The sequence below is a fragment of the Oncorhynchus masou genome, chromosome 12, assembly GCF_036934945.1.
Source record: "Oncorhynchus masou masou isolate Uvic2021 chromosome 12, UVic_Omas_1.1, whole genome shotgun sequence".
Classification (NCBI taxonomy): Eukaryota; Metazoa; Chordata; class Actinopteri; order Salmoniformes; family Salmonidae; genus Oncorhynchus; species Oncorhynchus masou.
This window is the reverse complement of record NC_088223.1, coordinates 29,763,048-29,783,082: the sequence shown is the minus strand read 5'-3', so window position 1 is coordinate 29,783,082 and position 20,035 is coordinate 29,763,048. Positions and strand designations below refer to the sequence as shown.

The following is a 20,035-nucleotide window of genomic DNA, read 5'->3' as shown; positions in this document are numbered from 1 at the left end:
TCCGTTATGTACTTTAACCATTTGTACATTGTTACAACACTGTATATACAGTGGGGCAAAAAAAGTATTTAGTCAGCCGCCAATTGTGCAAGTTCTCCCACTTTGCAAATTCATTCATTAAAAATCCTACAATGTGATTTTCTGGATTTTTTTTCTCATTTTTTCTGTCATAGTTGAAGTGTACCTATGATGAACATTACAGGCCTCATCTTTTTAAGTGGGAGAACTTGCACAATTGGTGGCTGACTAAATACTTTTTTGCCCCACTGTATATATAATATGACATGTGTAATGCCTTTATTGTTTTGAAACTTCTGTATGTGTAATGTTTACTGTTAATTTTTTATTGTTTATTTCACTTTTGTATATTATCTACCTCACTTGCTTTGGCAATGTTAACACGTCTCCCATGCCAATAAAGCCCCTTGAATTGAATTGAGAGGGAAAGAGAGAGACAGACACAGATGGAGGGAGAGTACAAAAACTGTGTGTGTGTGTGTGTGTGTGTGTGTGTGTGTGTGTGTGTGTGTGTGTGTGTGTGTGTGTGTGTGTGTGTGTGTGTGTGTGTGTGTGTGTGTGTGTGTGTGTGTGTGTGTGTGTGTGTGTGTGTGTGTGTTGTCTGAACCCTGACCTTTAGTATTGCAGGTCTTGGAGGTGACCTCCAGTGTCTCCAGGTCTTCAGAGCCGATGTTCTCCAGAGTGATGGTCAGCTGCTGGGTCTCTCCGTTAAAGAGCTGGACAGACACACTGCTGGACAACTCCTCTTTAGAGGGCCGGAAGGGGTGGGCTGACCTGAAGGGGGATATAGGAGGGTAAGGGTTAAGACATGTCTTCAGACAGTGCTGAGCGATTAACCGAAATGTTGGTTCATTTTCATTTTCTAAACAACTAATTGACCGACATCGTTTCAATTATTTAAATTCCATTTCGTTTCCATTTCAATCTGTTTGTTTGGTGAGCTCAATGCACAGTTTCTCTAGAGATATTTGGATTAAGCCAGAACAATGCGATGTCGTAGGGAGTTGTAGTTTCCAACAGGACAATATTCTAAATAGTTTAGAGCAGAAAACGTGGAAACTACAATGACCATAATCCATTGCGCGCCTACTTGTCCAGTTTGTGTTTCTTTCAGCCTGCTACATTAGGTTAGTGTGGGAAAGAGAAAGAGAAGAGACAAGATGTGCGATGCAGAGGGAGAGAGAGCAGTTGCTTCGTGAGATATCGCTACCTGAAAATACATGATCATAGTTGGTATTCAGCGGTCATAAAAGCCTTATTTACTTTGAAGAACTACCAAACGGTGATTTTGTCAGACGGTTTAGGCAGCAGCTCTGTAGAGATGATTTGGAATAAATAATAGACAAATAAAACACATGTAATAATATACACAGCAGCCAAAATATTTGATGAAAGTCATGTGAATAAATGATGGTTAATAAGTGATCAGCAGTAATGAGAAGTCACTGGGTTTTTATTCATTGTTTTATTCTGTGTTACAGCATTCAACGCACATATTGCGTTTAATGTTTGAAAAATAATCTAAACGAAAAAAGATGATATATTATAAAGGTATAAAGGTGATATATTTTTAATTTTTTTCAAAACCCAACCGACCTCAAAAAGAATTAATCACTCAGCACTACTTCAGACCTCGAGATCTGGAGAGACACACAGGCGGTTAAGGGTTAAAGACATGTCTTCAGATCGCGAGAGATGCACAGGAAGGTAAGGACGTGTTTTATTGGCTGGAGGGGTGGGCCAACATATCAATCAATTTATTGACATTGAGCATGATCTCTCTGCTATCTTGAGCGTGAGCGCAAGCACTCACACACACAAATAAAGAAACACACATATTCACGTCCCTGGCTATTGGGTAGGGGAACCAGAAGTGAAAGAAAGAGGTACAAAAGGAAGAGGATGGAGAGAGAGAGAGATACCTTACAGCTAAAGAGTACGATTGGGATGAGCACGGCAAGGTCCTATTCTGAATTATGTCTTTTGTAATGTTTTTGTCCAGCAGCAAGCGACGAGGCTGAAGAGAAAGCATATCTATCTATCCAACATTCTCTCACTACTAAGATACAGAACCTGTAATTATCAAGGTATAAACGATGACTTAAGTCCTTAGTAATTACAGAGGTCCCAGCAGGTTCCATAGCTGTTCCTCTTAGGTATCAGTGGGTCATTTAAAAGTAGGACGACTGTCTTGCAGAAAAGAGCCCGTAAAGAGAACGGCCTGTCTAGGGGCCGCGGCTGTGAATTATCACCAACTAAAAGTATCAACATGGGGTTGGGAGCTTGTTGTGTTTTTGGTCCAGAAACCCCACTACCAGTCACTCATTTTAAAATGGCTCTGACTAAGCAAAGTGAGTACCTACCGCTCCCTAGCTGGATGCTCCATCAGGTGCAGTTTTTAGGAGTTAGGGAGGAGGGTGTCTCACCGTGGTAGAGAGGTGCTGAGCTGGAGACGGGGTAATGATGGAATGACCTCCACCACACAGCCACTGGTCCTCACACTGGGTAGACCGTCCAGCAGACAGTCACTGGTCACACCAAACACTGACGTGTGGTAGCCTACAGACAGTAGGGAAAAGGAGAGGGAAAAGTCAGTGCCCTAAAAAACCAAGGACTAACAAGCACTGCAATAACTTGTCTCCATTCTACGAAGGGTGACATTGAGAACACACTTATAAAGGATTTCTACCCAATCATCCTCTGTTGAAAACAGTCTCACCTATTCATGTAATATAAATGGGACAAACAGAGCTGTGAGTCTATAGTTGGGGCTCCTGTTGTGACATCAGAAAGGTTTACAACACAACCTGACACCCTCCTCTATTAACCCCACACACACAATTAACCCCCACCCCATCCTCTGGAGAAAGACAATCAAGTCACTTGTCTTAACCATGGGGACAGAATTACAGGCAATTACTGTGGTGCAAGATTAAGACTCAATGACTATGTAGATCATAGGAATTAAAGCTCCCCTAATATCCCAAGCTGCTGAGGTTAACAAAGCTGAGATGAACTGACATCTGAGATGAACTGACTGTCTCTTTGTCCTCGTTTAACCGGTTTAAAATGGAGGCAGAGAACCTGGGGTCTGTGTGCCGGTCGTCATCAATGTTTTTACATTTTAGTGAAAAATCTGCACATGATTTGTCCCAAAATGACTGATAATTCAATCAAAAGAACGCCTATTAATAACCAATCTTTGTATTTGGTAAAAGTAAGTTGTCAGGGAGGAAGCCATCTCCATTTCAATGATGCTCTTTCCTGTGTAAGCAGTGTTCATTTGTATGGGTAAAGTTGTGCTAGACTCACCGTTGACGTTGATGTTGCCGGCGGTGCGTGGGACCCCCACCAGGGTGACGGGGTAGAGCCCAGACTCCGCAGGGAGAGACAGGGCAGCAGGCAGGGCCTCAAACTCCACGCCCGACGTCAGCAAACCCTGGACAAGACAGAGGACAACAGATCAGTCAGTGAAATTACGCTTTAAATCTGGTTACCATTGAGTATAATTCATAATAGTGACTATACCTAATTTTTCAATAAAATTATAATACAACATTCTTGCAACCAATAGAATGTTATATAAATGGGTGGTACAACCATCCCAGCTCTGCAGATTTTGCTGCGAAGAGACAGAATCATTAGATAATTTGTTTTGGTACTGCCCATATGTAGCTTGTTTTTGGTCGCAGTTTCAGGAATGACTGAAAAATTGCAACACTTACCTGGAGCAAACTGCAAATAGCACTGCTGGGTGATTTGAAAATTCCTAGTCAATCGATCAATAATATAATAATACTCTTAGCAAAAATTGTATCTTTACTTTACAATCTGCAGAACCTATGAGAATAGAAAGGTTCAGAACGTTTGTGAAACATCACAGCACAGTTGAAAAATGTATGGCAAATAGAAATCAAAACTGGATGCTGTTCAGAGATAGATGGGAAGGTTTGAGTGGAGCTGAAGGACGGGACTAAAAACAAGCAATATATAACTATTGTAAAATATACAGTGTCTGTAAAATGTACATAGTATATATAAGCTGGAAGTAGAAGCCTAAGGGTTGTTGTCTCCAATTGGTTTACTCCAATTAGGGGAGGGGTGGTAGGTTTAGGGGAAAACAATAAAGGAACATACATAAAGAGTATATATATAGTACCAGTCAAACGTTTGGACACACCTACTCATTCAAGGGTTTTACTTGATTTTTTACTGTTTTCTACATTGCAGAATAATAGTGAATACATCAAAACTATGAAATAACACATATGGAATCACATAGTAACCAAAAGACTGTTAAATTAAAATATATTTCAGATTCTTCAAAGTAGCCACCCTTTGCACACTCTTGGCATTCTCTCAACCACCTCGAACTGGAAGAAGCTTTTTCCTTTAACAAGTCCGACGAGAAGGATATGCTGCTTTCCCGGCCAAATCCCCGTCATTTGCATAAAGAAAAGACGGAGGAAAATGGAGCGCAGGTCGGGCTGCCTTCTGAGAAACCGTACGCGAGTGAGTAAACTCCCACTACCATCCGTTTTACTGACTAACGTGCAACCATTGGAACATAAAATGTATGCGCTACAATTAAGATTATCCTACCAAGGGGACACTAAAAACTGTAATATCGTGGCTGAGTCGTGGCTGAATGACAACACAGATAATATAGCTGTCGGGATATTACATGCACCGGCAGAACAGAGAAGACGAGGGGTGGGGGTGTGTGTCTATTTGTCAATAATAGCTGGTGAGCGATGCCTAATATTAAAAAAGCCTCAAGGTACAGTATTGCCCGCCTGAGGTAGAGTACCTTATGATAAGCTGAAGACCACACTATGTACCAAGAGAGTTTTCATCTATATTATTCGTAGCCGTCTATTTACAACCAGAGACTGATGCTGGCACTAGTAACGCACTCAACCAACTCAAAAAGGCCATAAGCGAACAAGAAAATGCTCATCCAGAAGCGGCTCTCCGAGTGACCGGGGACTTTAATGCAGGCAAACTTAAATCAGTTTTACAACATTTTTTACCATCATGTCACAAGTGCAACCAGAGGAAAAAAACCTCAAGGCCACCTTTACTCCACACTTAGAGATGCATACAAAGCCCTCCCCCACCCTCCATTTCGCAAATCTGACCATCTGCAAATCTGCTTATAAGCAAAAACTAAAGCAGGAAGTATCAGTGACTCGCCCAGACGGAAGTGGTCAGATGATGTGGATGCTACTCTACAGTACTGTTTTGCTAGCACAGACTGAAATATGTTCCGGGAATCATACAATGGCATTGAGGAGTATACCACATCAGTCACCGGCTTCATCAATAAGTGCATCGACAACGTCGTCCCCACAGTGACCGTGCGTAAATATCCCAACCAGAAGCTATGGATTACAGGCAACATCCGCATCTAGCATCTGAAAAATGTTAGAGCCTACAAACGGAAACCTAGACGTGAGTTGCCCAGAGACGCGAGCCTACAAGAGGAGCTAGATCTCGCTTCGAAGCAAGCAACACTGAAGCATGCACAAGAGCACCAGCTGTTCTGAACGACTGTGTGATAACGCTCTCTGTAGTCAATGTGAGCAAGACCTTTAAACAGGTCAACATTCACAAAGCTGTGGTGCCAGACGGCCAGGACGTGTACTCAAAGCACGTGCGGACCAACTGCAAGTGTCTTCACTGACATTTTCAACCTCTCCCTGACCAAGTCTGTAATACATACATGTTTCAAGCAGACCACCATAGTCCCTGTGCCCAAGGAAGCGAAGGTCACCTGCCTAAATGACTACCGCCCCGTAGCACTCATGTTGGTAGCCATGAAGTGCTTTCAAAGGCTGGTCATGACTCAGATCAACAGCACCCCCCGGATACCCTAGACCCACTCCAATTCGCATACCGCCACAACAGATCCACAGATGACGCAATCTCAATCGCATTCCACACTGCCCTTTCCCACATGGACAAAAGGAACACCTACATGAGAATGCTGTTCATAGACTACAGCACAGCGTTCAACACCATAGTGCCCTCAAAGCTCATCACTAAGCTAAGGACCCTGGGAATAAACACCTTCCCTCTGCAACTGGATCCTGGACTTCCTGATGGGCTAAGCCCCATACACTCAATTAGTATTTGGTAGCATTGCCTTTAAATTGTTTAACTTGGGTCAAATGTTTTGGTTAGCCTTCCACAAGCTTTCAACAATAAGTTGGGTGATTTTTGGCCCATTCCTCCTGACAGAGTCAGGATTGTAACTGAGTCAGGATTGTAGGCTTCCTTGCTCACACACGCTTTTTCAGTTCTGCCCACAAATGTTCTATAGGATTGGCCATTTTGCCACAACTTTGGAAGTATGCTTGGGGTCATTGTCATTTTGGAAGACCCATTTGCGACCAATCTTTAACACACACACTGATGTCTTGAGATGTTGCTTCAATATATCCACGTACTTTTCCTCCTCATGATGCTATCTATTTTGTGAAGTGCACCAGTCCCTCCTGCAGCAAAGCACCCACACAATATGATGCTGACACTCCCGTGCTTTATGGTTGGGATGGTGTTCTTCGGCTTGCAAGCCTCGCCCTTTTTTCCTCCAAACATAATGATGGTCATTATGGCCTAACAGTTCTATTTTTATTTCATCAGACCAGAGGACATTTCTTCAAAAGGCACAATCTTTGTCCCTATGTGCAGTTGAAAACCGTAGTCTGGCTTTTATATAGCGGTTTTGGAGAAATGGATTCTTCCTTGCTGAGCGGCCTTTCAGGTTATGTCGATATAGGACTCGTTTTACTGTGGATATAGATACTGTTTTGTACCTGCTTCCTCCAGCATCTTCACAAGGTCCTTTGCTTTTGTTCTGGGATTGATTTGCACTTTTCGCACCAAAGTACGTTCATCTCTAGGAGACAGAACGCGTCTCCTCCCTGAGTGGTATGACGGCTGCGTGGTCCCATGGTATTTATACTTATGTACTAGAGTATGTACAGATGAACGTGGTACCTTCAGGCATTTGGAAATTGCTCCCAAGGATGAACCAGACTTGTGGAGGTCTACAATTTTTTTTGATTTTCCCATGATGTCAAGCAAAGAGGCACTGAGTTTGAACATACGCGTTAACATATATCCACAGGTACACCTCCAATTGACTCAGATTATGTCAATTAGCCTATCATAAGCTTCTAAAGACATGACATCGTTTTCTGGAATTTTCCAAGTCAACTTAGTGTATGTAAACTTATGACCCACTGGAATTGTGATAGAGTGAATTATAAGTTAAATAATCTGTCTGTAAGCAATTGTTGGAAACATGCACAAAGTAGATGTCCTAACCGACTTGCCAAAACTATAGTTTGTTAACAAGAAATTTGTAGAGTGGTTGAAAAACTAGTTTTAATGACTCCAACCTAAGTGTATGTAAACATCCGACTTCAACTGTACACACACACACATATATATATATTAATAATATATATATATATATATATATATATATATATATATATATATATATATATTTATATATGACATACAATGCAGTTGTTCATTAAAATGTATGCTATCAGTGGAGCTTCATTAAAATGACTTGATACTATGTTATCAAAGAGTGTCAAATAATTCCACTTCAAAATCGGCCCTATTAATTAAACACAAACAGAGACTGAGCATGAAGCAACGGTGAAACTGCAACAACAGGACATCTTAGTCGCTAAAATGATCATAAAATAGCGCACAGACACCTGTCAATGTAATTTAGTGTCACAACTGACTTGATTAGCGTTAAATTCACTTTGAAACTAAATCAAGTGAATCTAATGAATCAGATTCCACTGTTCTAACGTGACATGATGAGAGAAACCCCATAATTGTCCCAGTGCCGTAGTGGGTGGTAGTTGTTTCCACTGCTCCCTGTAATGTTCCTACCATAACTGCAGATGAAGGAACGGAGGAGGAGGAGAGGAAGCAACTTTAGAGTATAGAAATCCAGCCCCACAGTAGTTTCCAGAGATCCCTGTAATCAATCATGGTAATCTAATAGCCCGATATCATTAAGCAGTGTTTCCCAAGTCCGGTGCTTGAGTCGCCCCAACGTTTTCATCGCGGCCGCAGACAAGCACACCGGATTCTACTTGTCAACTAATCATCAAGTCCCTGACAAGTTGAATGAGGTGTGTTTGTCCAGGGCTACAGCAAAAGATGTACGGTTGGGGGTACTGGAGGACCTGAGTTGGGAAACACTGTTGAAGGATCGTAGAGGAAACCACGTTAGAGTATTGAAACCTAGCCTCTCAGTGAGCTGGTGGGAGGGAGGTTGTCTCAGGCCTCAGTACCATAGTGCCGTGATGGGAGGGAGGGTTAGTGAGAGCAGTTACCAGTGTCCCCTGTAATCCATCATCCTAATCTAGCCCTGATATCCTGGAGCCCAAGCAGGCACCGCCATCTCCCACGGAGAAAATTGCTCTTGTTCTCACCGTGAGAGAAAAAGGAGGAAACTAGAAACACACACACACACACACACACACACACACACAAACAGTGTAAATTGAAGGCTGTCTGTTCTGCTGTAGGAGGAGAGGAGGAGAGATTGGAAATTAGTCCTACACAGTAACACAGTAGGGGAGATCGGGAGGTTCGACTATCTCAGAGAGGAATATGCTAGTGAAACATCTTTATCAGTTATATAGGTGGTCAAATGCACATCCCATCTAGTCTCTGATCATTAGGCTGGCTGGGTGATGCCATGGAGGAGACCTCTCTGGTGGCGTGACAGTAATGTACAAAGCCATCCCTCTTGCTACTTTAGAGAGAGAATAAAGATTACACCCCTTTATTGGAAAACAAATATCAAAGTGAACCTATTGGAAATAACTCATTTGCATCCATTCTTGAAAAGGTTAATTAGCCCGACTCGCTATTGTTAACGATCAGTCTGGTGGGTGTGGTGTGGTGTGTGTGTGTGGTGTGGTGTGTAGTTAGTTAGCCTGATCATATCGTTAGAACTGCATGGTTCAGTAACCTAATAGTTCTCTCATCATCAGCGCATCATGTAAAGTACCAGTCAACAGTTTGGACACACCTACTCATTCAAGGGTTTAATTTAGATGTTTTTTATCTGTTCATGCCATAATATGGACTTGGTCTTTTACCAAATAGGAATATATTCTGTATACCCCCCGACCTTGTCACAACACAGGAAAGAAATTCCACAAATTAACAAGGCACACCTGTTAATTGAAATGTATTCCAGGTGACTGCCTCATGAAGCTGGTTGAGAGAATGCCAAGAGTGTGCAAAGCTGTCATCAAGGCAAAGGGTAGCTACTTTGAAGAATCTCAAATATATTTTGGTTTGTTTAGCACTTTTTGGGTTACTACATAATTCCACATGTGTTATTTCATATTTTTGATGTCTTCACTATTATTCTACAACGTAGAAACTAGTAAAAATAAAGAAAAACCCTTCAATGAGTAGACGTGTCCAAACTTCTGACTGGTTCTGTACTTGTATTTCTAATTGTAACGATGTGTGCTGAGAGTCGGGAAGCTAGTTCAGGGAGTGAGTGATTTAATCAATAAATGAAACATAATACAAAACACGAACAAGGCACAGACGTGAAACTGGAACAGAAACAATAACGCCTGGGGAGGGAACCAAGGGGAGAGACAGATATAGGGAAGATAATCAAGGAGGGGATGGAGTCCAGGTGAGTTTCATGAGGCGCTGGTGCGCATAACGCTGGTGACAGGTGTGCACCATAACGAGCAGGCAGGTGACCTAGAGACAAGAGAGGGAGCACACCTGACACTAATACTATCATTTCCTTCTCTATTACGATGCAGTGATTAATACTGGAATGTGACGACGCAGTAAATTGGTTAATCAATTACAGAGGTAAAAAAAAAAAAAGCAATCGAGTAAACAATATTCACAGATAGTCAGACACTAATGAGCCAGCTCTGATAGGGAAGTCACTTCATTATCATTTACAGTATGTAAATGACCTCACTCTGTGGAGGGACAACCAGACAGAACACATGGGCAAGCCTCTCAAATATGGATGATTCACTCTAGTTTCTCATTTTGCACACCAAATTATCTACATCCATCATAACAGTTTGAGTCTTCCATCCTTGAACACTAAAGTTGAAATGAATTACCGAACTTCAAAAGAAGGCTAACATGTAAAGTGTCACTCACACCAGGTGATACTACTTTTATCTCTACTCATAATCAATAATAACTAAGAGATCTTTGCAAGTACACAAACAACTTCATTTCCCCCTCAGGTAAATAACAACTTACATGCCTATCCAATGTGAGATTGTTTATGAGGTGGGAGCCAGGCCGGGCTGCTCATTAGGCAGGATTAGGCTGCCACCTATGCCGGCAAATTGACGAGGGCAGCATTTTCTGAGCTAAACTGACCAAGATGCACCTCCAACAACACATAAAACCTCACATAATTCTGACTAAAAACAATGACAACTTCTCTCAACCAGTGGCATGTGGGCCTTTTAGGTGAGTACCTCCATCTCTCCCCTCCATCTCACCATCTCTCCCCCATCTCTCCGCTTCATCTATCCCCTCCATCTCTCCATTTCTGCCCTCCATCTCTCCCCTCCATCCATCTCTCCATTTCTGCCCTCCATCTCTCCCCTCCATCTACCCCTTCCATCCCCTCCATCTCTCCCTTCCATTTAACCTCCATCTATCCCATCCATCTCTCCATCTATCCCCTCATCTCTCTGTCTCTCCCCTCCATCTCTCCCATCCATCCCCTCCATCTAACCCCTCCATCTCTCCATCTATCCCCTCCATCTATCCCCTCCATCCATCTATCCCCTCATCTCTCCATCTCTCCCCTCCATCTCTCCATCTACCCCTTCCATCCCCTCCATCTATCCCCTCCATCCCCTCATCTCTCCCTTCCATTTAACCTCCATCTATCCCCTCCATCCATCTATCCCCTCATCTCTCTGTCTCTCCCCTCCATCTCTCCATCTATCCCATCCATCCCCTCCATCTCTCCATCTAAACCCTCCATCTCTCCATCTATCCCCTCCATCTCTCCATCTAACCCCTCCATCTCTCCATCTATCCCCTCCATCTATCCCCTCCATCTAACCCCTCCATCTCTCCATCTAACCCCTCCATCTCTCCATCTAACCCCTCCATCTATCCCCTCCATCCCCTCATCTCTCCCTTCCATTTAACCTCCATCTATCCCCTCCATCCATCTATCCCCTCATCTCTCTGTCTCTCCCCTCCATCTCTCCATCTATCCCATCCATCCCCTCCATCTCTCCATCTAAACCCTCCATCTCTCCATCTATCCCCTCCATCTCTCCATCTAACCCCTCCATCTCTCCATCTATCCCCTCCATCTATCCCCTCCATCTAACCCCTCCATCTCTCCATCTAACCCCTCCATCTCTCCATCTAACCCCTCCATCTCTCCATCTAACCCCTCCATCTCTCCCCTCCATCTCACCCCTCCATCTCTCCATCTAACCCCTCCATCTCACCATCTATCCCCTCCATCTCTCCATCTAACCCCTCCATCTCTCCAACTCTCCCCTCCATCCATCCCCTCCATCTAACCCCTCCATCTATCCCCTCCATCTAACCCCTCCATCTCAATTCAATTCAATTCAAGGGGCTTTATTGGCATGGGAAACATATGTTAACATTGCCAAAGCAAGTAAAGTATATAATATATAAAGTGAAATAAACAATAAAAATTAACAGTAGACATCACACATACAGAAGTTTCAAAACAATAAAGACATTACAAATGTCATATTATATATATATACAGTGTTTTTACAATGTGCAAATGGTAAAGGACACAAGATAAAATAAATAAGCATAGATATGTGTTGTATTTACAATGGTGCGTGTTCTTCACTGGTTGCCCTTTTCTCGTGGCAACAGGTCACAAATCTTGCTGCTCTGATGGCACACTGTGGAATTTCACCCAGTAGATATGGGAGTTTTTCAAAATTGGATTTGTTTTCGAATTCTTTGTGGATCTGTGTAATCTGAGGGAAATATGTCTCTCTAATATGGTCATACATTGGGCAGGAGGTTAGGAAGTGCAGCTCAGTTTCCACCTCATTTTGTGGGCAGTGAGCACATAGCCTGTCTTCCCTTGAGAGCCATGTCTGCCTACGGCGGCCTTTCTCAATAGCAAGGCTATGCTCGCTGAGTCTGTACATAGTCAAAGCTTTCCTTAATTTTGGGTCAGTCACAGTGGTCAGGTATTCTGCCGCTGTGTACTCTCTGTGTAGGGCCAAATAGCATTCTAGTTTGCTCTGTTTTTTTGTTAATTCTTTCCAATGTGTCAAGTAATTATCTTTTTGTTTTCTCATGATTTGGTTGGGTCTAATTGTGCTGCTGTCATGGGGCTCTGTAGGGTGTGTTTGTGAACAGAGCCCCAGGACCAGCTTGCTTAGGGGACTCTTCTCCAGGTTCATCTCTCTGTAGGTGATGGCTTTGTTGTGGAAGGTTTGGGAATCGCTTCCTTTTAGGTGGTTATAGAATTTAACTGCTCTTTTCTGGATTTTGATAATTAGTGGGTATCGGCCTAATTCTGCTCTGCATGCATTATTTGGTGTTCTACGTTGTACACTGAGGATATTTTTGCAGAATTCTGCGTGCAGAGTCTCAATTTGGTGTTTGTCCCATTTTGTGAAGTCTTGGTTGGTGAGCGGACCCCAGACCTCACAACCATAAAGGGCAATGGGCTCTATGACTGATTCAAGTATTTTTAGCCAAATCCTAATTGGTATGTTGAAATTTATGTTCCTTTTGATGGCATAGAATGCCCTTCTTGCCTTGTCTCTCAGATCGTTCACAGCTTTGTGGAAGTTACCTGTGGAGCTGATGTTTAGGCCAAGGTATGTATAGTTTTTTGTGTGCTCTAGGGCAACAGTGTCTAGATGGAATTTGTATTTGTGGTCCTGGTGACTGGACCTTTTTGGAACACCATTATTTTGGTCTTACTGAGATTTACTGTCAGGGCCCAGGTCTGACAGAATCTGTGCATAAGATCTAGGTGCTGCTGTAGGCCCTCCTTGGTTGGTGACAGAAGCACCAGATCATCAGCAAACAGCAGACATTTGACTTCAGATTCTAGTAGGGTGAGGCCGGGTGCTGCAGACTTTTCTAGTGCCCGCGCCAGTTCGTTGATATATATGTTGAAGAGGGTGGGGCTTAAGCTGCATCCCTGTCTAACCCCACGACCCTGTGTGAAGAAATGTGTGTGTTTTTTGCCAATTTTAACCGCACACTTGTTGTTTGTGTACATGGATTTTATGATGTCGTATGTTTTACCCCCAACACCACTTTCCATCAGTTTGTATAGCAGACCCTCATGCCAAATTGAGTCGAAGGCTTTTTTGAAATCAACAAAGCATGAGAAGACTTTGCCTTTGTTTTGGTTTGTTTGGTTGTCAATTAGGGTGTGCAGGGTGAATACATGGTCTGTTGTACGGTAATTTGGTAAAAAGCCAATTTGACATTTGCTCAGTACATTGTTTTCATTGAGGAAGTGTACGAGTCTGCTGTTAATGATAATGCAGAGGATTTTCCCAAGGTTACTGTTGACGCATATTCCACGGTAGTTATTGGGGTCAAATTTGTCTCCATTTTTGTGGATTGGGGTGATCAGTCCTTGGTTCCAAATATTGGGGAAGATGCCAGAGCTAAGGATGATGTTAAAGAGTTTTAGTATAGCCAATTGGAATTTGTTGTCTGTATATTTGATCATTTCATTGAGGATACCATCAACACCACAGGCCTTTTTGGGTTTGAGGGTTTTTATTTTGTCCTGTAACTCATTCAATGTTATTGGAGAATCCAGTGGGTTCTGGTAGTCTTTAATAGTTGATTCTAAGATCTGTATTTGATCATGTATATGTTTTTGCTCTTTATTCTTTGTTATAGAGCCAAAAAGATTGGAGAAGTGGTTTACCCATATATCTCCATTTTGGATAGATAATTCTTCGTGTTGTTGTTTGTTTAGTGTTTTCCAATTTTCCCAGAAGTGGTTAGAGTCTATGGATTCTTCAATTACATTGAGCTGATTTCTGACATGCTGTTCCTTCTTTTTCCGTAGTGTATTTCTGTATTGTTTTAGTGATTCACCATAGTGAAGGCGTAGACTCAGGTTTTCCGGGTCTCTATGTTTTTGGTTGGACAGGTTTCTCAATTTCTTTCTTAGAATTTTGCATTCTTCATCAAACCATTTGTCATTGTTGTTAATTTTCTTCGGTTTTCTATTTGAGATTTTTAGATTTGATAGGGAAGCTGAGAGGTCAAATATACTGTTAAGATTTTCTACTGCCAAGTTTACACCTTCACTATTACAGTGGAACGTTTTATCCAGGAAATTGCCTAAAAGGGATTGAATTTGTTGTTGCCTAATTGTTTTTTGGTAGGTTTCCAAACTGCATTCCTTCCATCTATAGCATTTCTTAATGTTACTCAGTTCCTTTGACTTTGATGCCTCATGATTGAGTATTGCTCTGTTTAGGTAGACTGTGATTTTGCTGTGGTCTGATAGGGGTGTCAGTGGGCTGACTGTGAACGCTCTGAGAGACTCTGGGTTGAGGTCAGTGATAAAGTAGTCTACAGTACTACTGCCAAGAGATGAGCTATAGGTGTACCTACCATAGGAGTCCCCTCGAAGCCTACCATTGACTATGTACATACCCAGCGTGCGACAGAGCTGCAGGAGTTGTGACCCGTTTTTGTTCGTTATGTTGTCATAGTTGTGCCTAGGGGGGCACACGGTGGAGGGAATGCTGTCACCTCCAGGCAGGTGTTTGTCCCCCTGTGTGCTGAGGGTGTCAGGTTCTTGTCCGGTTCTGGCATTTAGGTCACCACAGACTAGTACATGTCCCTGGGCCTGGAAATGATTGATTTCCCCCTCCAGGATGGAGAAGCTGTCTTCATTAAAATATGGGGATTCTAGTGGGGGGATATAGGTAGCACACAGGAGGACATTTTTCTCTGTTAGGATAATTTCCTTTTGAATTTCTAGCCAAATGTAGAATGTTCCTGTTTTGATTAATTTAATGGAGTGAGTTAGGTCTGTTCTATACCAAATTAGCATACCCCCTGAGTCCCTTCCCTGTTTCACACCTGGTAGTTTGGTGGATGGGACTACCAGCTCTCTGTAACCTAGAGGGCATCCAGTGGGTCTGTCTCCTCTATACCAGGTTTCTTGCAGGATGACAATGTCTGTATTACCGATTTCTTTGGTGAAGTCCGGGTTTCTGCTCTTCAGGCCAAAGGCAGATGACCTCAGGCCTTGGATATTCCAGGATGAAATAGTAAAGGCTTTTTGTTCCATAAAGTGTCCAATGTTGTTGGTCGTGGTTTGGCCTCAGGCCAGTAAGTGTGAGCAGAGCCTGCTGAGCATCTGGTACATGCCATTGGCTTGGGCGAGTGTGAGAGTGGGGGTTGGGACTGTTTGCCCGCTCACTACCTGGGCGTATGTGTGGCTTCCATGTTGAGGCCCTCTTTGCGGGGGTGGGGTGCATGGGGTGGGCAGGAGTGGCATAGGTCTGATCTGAGGGGGCCTAAATGGGGTGTGGGCATGATTGACGTGGGGGGGTGTTGATTGGTTGGAGTAGGGGTGTGGATGTGTCTGGGTGTGCGGTGGTCTGGATGTAATTCCTCTTGGCGTGGGTCCTCTATGTGTAGGTCCAGGGGGGAGTCCTGCAGGTCTGGGAGGGTGTCTCGCTGGTCTGGGTGGGGTGTCTATTGATCTGTTGCTCCTGTGTGAAGTGTTGGGGATACGTTTGAGAGCGATGTCCTTTAGAGTTCGGGCAAAGATGGGCACTGCTGCCTTGTAGAGGTGGACCTGGTCATAGAGGCTGTTCAAGTCCAGGGTGGAGTGGTGGGCCAGGAAAACGTTTGGTTTTGAGGCACAGTCACGGGAAATACTTGCGTTTACCCGCTGTATTGTGGCAGGGTGGAAGTCTTTTCGTGGTAGCAGGGTGGAGATAACCACTTGTGCGTTGGGGAAAGTAGAAGAAGCCTTTTCAATCACTCCCTTCAGTGCTGTGGCCACTCTTTCCTGCTGGGCCCTCAGGTCGTTTGTGCCTGTGTGTATTATTATGTGGCTAGGTGAGCCTAGTTTGGCCTCAGACAGAAGGTCTATGGCGCTCTGGGTGTTTGGACACCAGAGTTTAGACACACTGTGTTTGGGAAAAAGTTTTTTTTTCTTCTATATATTTCCCATTTGAGTCCATAAGTAGTACAATCTGTGTCTTGTGTTTGTCCTCAGTGGGTGTGGGGGTTGTCAGAAGGGCTATCAGGGTGGCTGACAGGGGGGGTGCTCAGAGGGGGTGAGAGCCGCTGGGCTTGGGGTTCTTCATTTGTCTGTTCTGCTGTGATGTCGAGATTTCCAATTTGTAAGTCGCTCTGGATAAGAGCGTCTGCTAAATGACTTAAATGTAAATGTAAATGTACATTTTTGTTGGGTGATGAGGTGGGCTGTTCTTCTGGCTTCTCTGTGGGGGTGGCCACCTCTCTAGTGGGTTGTTCTCTGTCACACGCCATCCCCCTCAACCTCTCCTCCATCCCCCTCAACCTTTCCTCCATCCCCTCACCTTCTCCTCCATCCCCCTCAACCTCTCCTCCACCAGCAGTCTGATACTCTCCTCTAGGGCTCTGTTCTGCTCCTCTTTCTCCTGTTGTATTTGTCTCACCACTGTCCAAAGTGCAGATATGTCTCTGTCCACCTCCAGCTCTCCTGGTCTGGTTAAGGGGCTGTTGTTGTGCTGGGCTGTTGTCTGGGTCTGTGCTGACTGAAGTGTGATCACCTGCTGTTCCAGCTCCACCTGCCTTATCTCCAGCTGGGTGAATTTGTCTTTCATTTCAATGAGGGAGTGGTAATCTGTGCTGGGAGGTTGACCCTCCGCTGGGGGTTGCTCGTCTGTGGGGTTACATAGTGAAGAGGTCTGGTCTGACCCACTCGGTGTGGGGGTATCTTTATCAAGGGAGAGCTTCTCCTGCTGGGCTAATTCTTTGATTAGGTGAAAGTCCAGCTGAAACTGTTTGGTATTACTCTGTACAATTACTGTTCCGGACTTATAGATATTTATATTGCTTGACTCAGAGTCCTCGTTATCAAGTATTCTGAGTTTCCAGCCCTCGTTAACCCCCCCTCTCTTAACAAAGGGGTAGTGTGCTAATATAGCACTGTGCCATGCCAGGGGATGGTTTGTGTGGAAGATAAGGTTGCTGATGTTCCCATTTTTGTAATAGTCAGCAAAAAGTGTCTCTTGATTTTCCATAAGGAGCTTCATTTTGTAATCTTTTCTTGACTTATCATTCTTTACATGCAGAGGGTACTGTATTTTAATTACCTCTGAACAGCGGGAGGGAGCCTCTAAGGCCTCTCCATTTGGTTGGGGTAGACTGTGTGACTCTCCTGCCATTGTTGGGCTAATGGGCTTTGACACCTCTCACTTGACACGTCAGTGCTAGTTGAAGCTGTATCAAGCTTGGCAGAATTATGTTAGAATTCAGTCCTTATAAAGTAATGTTGTGTATTTTTCTTCTTGGCTTTTGGCTTTTAAATATATAGTTTCAGTCTAAGCATTACTCACTCAGTTCCAGGTTGGATGGGGTTTTCAGGTTTCTGTTGTTTTCCAGAGAATTTGCTGTATAGAGAAATAAATCTTGGTAGTTGTGAACCTTCCAGGTGATTCCGTAATTCCGTCCAAAATCAGGTTGTAGGTTTTAAGTTTTGATTTGAAGTGGGGGTTATGTTGTAGAGGGTAGAATCCAGTATGTGTTCCTGACAAAAAATCCAAGTTTATCTAACTCCTAATCTATCTTTTTTAAAGAAAATGCTGAAAAATGCAGGAGCTCATCTGATCGTGACCTCTCTCTCTGTCTCTCTCTGTCTCTCCATCTATCCCCTCCATCTAACCCCTCCATCTCTCCATCTAACCCCTCCATCTCTCCCCTCCATCTCTCCATCTAACCCCTCCATATATCCCCTCCATCTAGCCCCTCCATCTCTCCATCTATCCCCTCCATCTCTCCCCTCCATCTCTCCATCTAACCCCTCCATCTATCCCCTCCATCTAACCCCTCCATCTCTCCCCTCCATCTCTCCATCTAACCCCTCCATATATCCCCTCCATCTAACCCCTCCATCTCTCCATCTATCCCCTCCATCTCTCCCCTCCATCTCTCCATCTAACCCCTCCATCTATCCCCTCCATCTCTCCATCTAACCCCTCCATCTCTCCATCTAACCCCTCCATCTCTCCATCTATCCCCCCCATCTCTCCATCTATCCCCTCCATCTCTCCCATCCATCTCTCCATCTAACCCCTCCATCTAACCCCTCCATCTATCCCCTCCATCTAACCCCTCCATCTCTCCATCTAACCCCTCCATCTCTCCAACTCTCCCCTCCATCCATCCCCTCCATCTAACCCCTCCATCTAACCCCTCCATCTCTCCATCTAACCCTCCATCTCTCCAACTAACCCATCCATCTAACCCCTCCATCTCTCAATCTATCCCCTCCATCTAACCCCTCCATCTCTCCATCTAACCCCTCCATCTCTCCCCTCCATCTCTCCATCTAACCCCTCTATCTCTCCCCTCCATCTAACCCCTCCATCTCTCCATCTATCCCCTCCATCTAACCCCTCCATCTAACCCCTCCATCTAACCCCTCCATCTCTGCATCTATCCCCTCCATCTAACCCCTCAATCTAACACCTCCATCTCTCCCCTTCATCTAACCCCTCCATCTCTCCCCTATATCTAACCCCTCCATCTCTCCAATTCATCTCTCCATCTCTCCCCTCCATTCATCTCTCCATCTATCCCCTCCATCTCTCCCCTCCATTCATCTCTCCATCTCTCCATCTAACCCCTCCATCTCTCCATCTATCCCCTCAATCTAACCCCTGCATCTCTCCATCTAACCCCTCCATCTCTCTATCTATCCCCTCCATCTATCCCCTCCATCTATCCCCTCCATCTAACCCCTCCATCTAATCCCTCCATCTCTGCATCTATCCCCTCCATCTAACCCCTCCATCTCTCCATCTAACCCCTCCATCTCTCCATCTCTCCCCTCCATCTAACACCTCCATCTCTCCATCTCTCCCCTCCATTCATCTCTCCATCTAACCCCTCCATCTCTCCATCTAACCCCTCCATCTCTCCATCTATCCCCTCCATCTAACCCCTCCATCTCTGCATCTATCCCCTCCATCTAACCCCTCCATCTCTCCATCTAACCCCTCCATCTCTCCATCTCTCCCCTCCATCTCTCCCCTTCATCTAACCCCTCCATCTCTCCCCTCCATCTCTCCCTCTCCCCTCCATTCATCTCTCCATCTATCCCCTCCATTCATCTCTCCATCTAACCCCTCCATCTGTCCATCTCTCCCCTCCATCTCTCCCCTCCATCTCTCCCCTCCATCTATCCATCTATCCCCTCCATCTCTCCCCTCCATCTAACCCCTCCATCTCTCCCCTCCATCTCTCCATCTATCACCCTCCATCTCTCCCCTCCATCCATCTCTCCATCTCTCCCCTCCATCTAACCCCTCCATCTATCCCCTCCATCTCTCCCCTCCATCCATCTCTCCATCTCTCCCCTCCACCTCTCCCCTCCATCCATCCCCTCCATTAGGCGAGGAACACTCAGCAGCAGCCTGCCTGTCGCTGCCATCAACATATCTGGGTTTAAATACTACTGGATTTCTTTCATAGACTTTCATAGTCTGGTTGAGGTTGCCTGGAGTGACAGATGAACAGGGTTTGCACTTTTGGGACTATTCCGTTGGTTTCATTGCACCAGGAATGCTCAATCAAGCGTAACTAGAGTACTGAATATAAAACATTGTGCATGAACTCAGGGCAGGTCAATTCAGGTCATGATGAACACCGTAGTTTGTGTTGAGGCCAAGTCACCCTGCATGCCACCTGTACTGTATCACATAACACCTCAGGCTGCCAGCTGCCA

General features: G+C 44.4%; 1 protein-coding gene across 2 annotated transcripts in view; it reads right to left on the bottom strand.

Moving 5' to 3' along the window:
- Positions 1-20,035, bottom strand: part of LOC135549826 (trafficking protein particle complex subunit 9-like) — a 367,075-nt gene that overhangs the window by 254,837 nt on the left and 92,203 nt on the right. For both annotated transcript variants that reach the window (XM_064980154.1, XM_064980155.1), the window contains 3 exons: positions 3,331-3,457; positions 2,445-2,577; positions 632-792 (listed from right to left, as the gene is read on the bottom strand). In XM_064980154.1, coding sequence (XP_064836226.1) covers positions 632-792; positions 2,445-2,577; positions 3,331-3,457 — 421 coding nt within the window. The remainder of the gene's footprint in view (positions 1-631; positions 793-2,444; positions 2,578-3,330; positions 3,458-20,035) is intronic.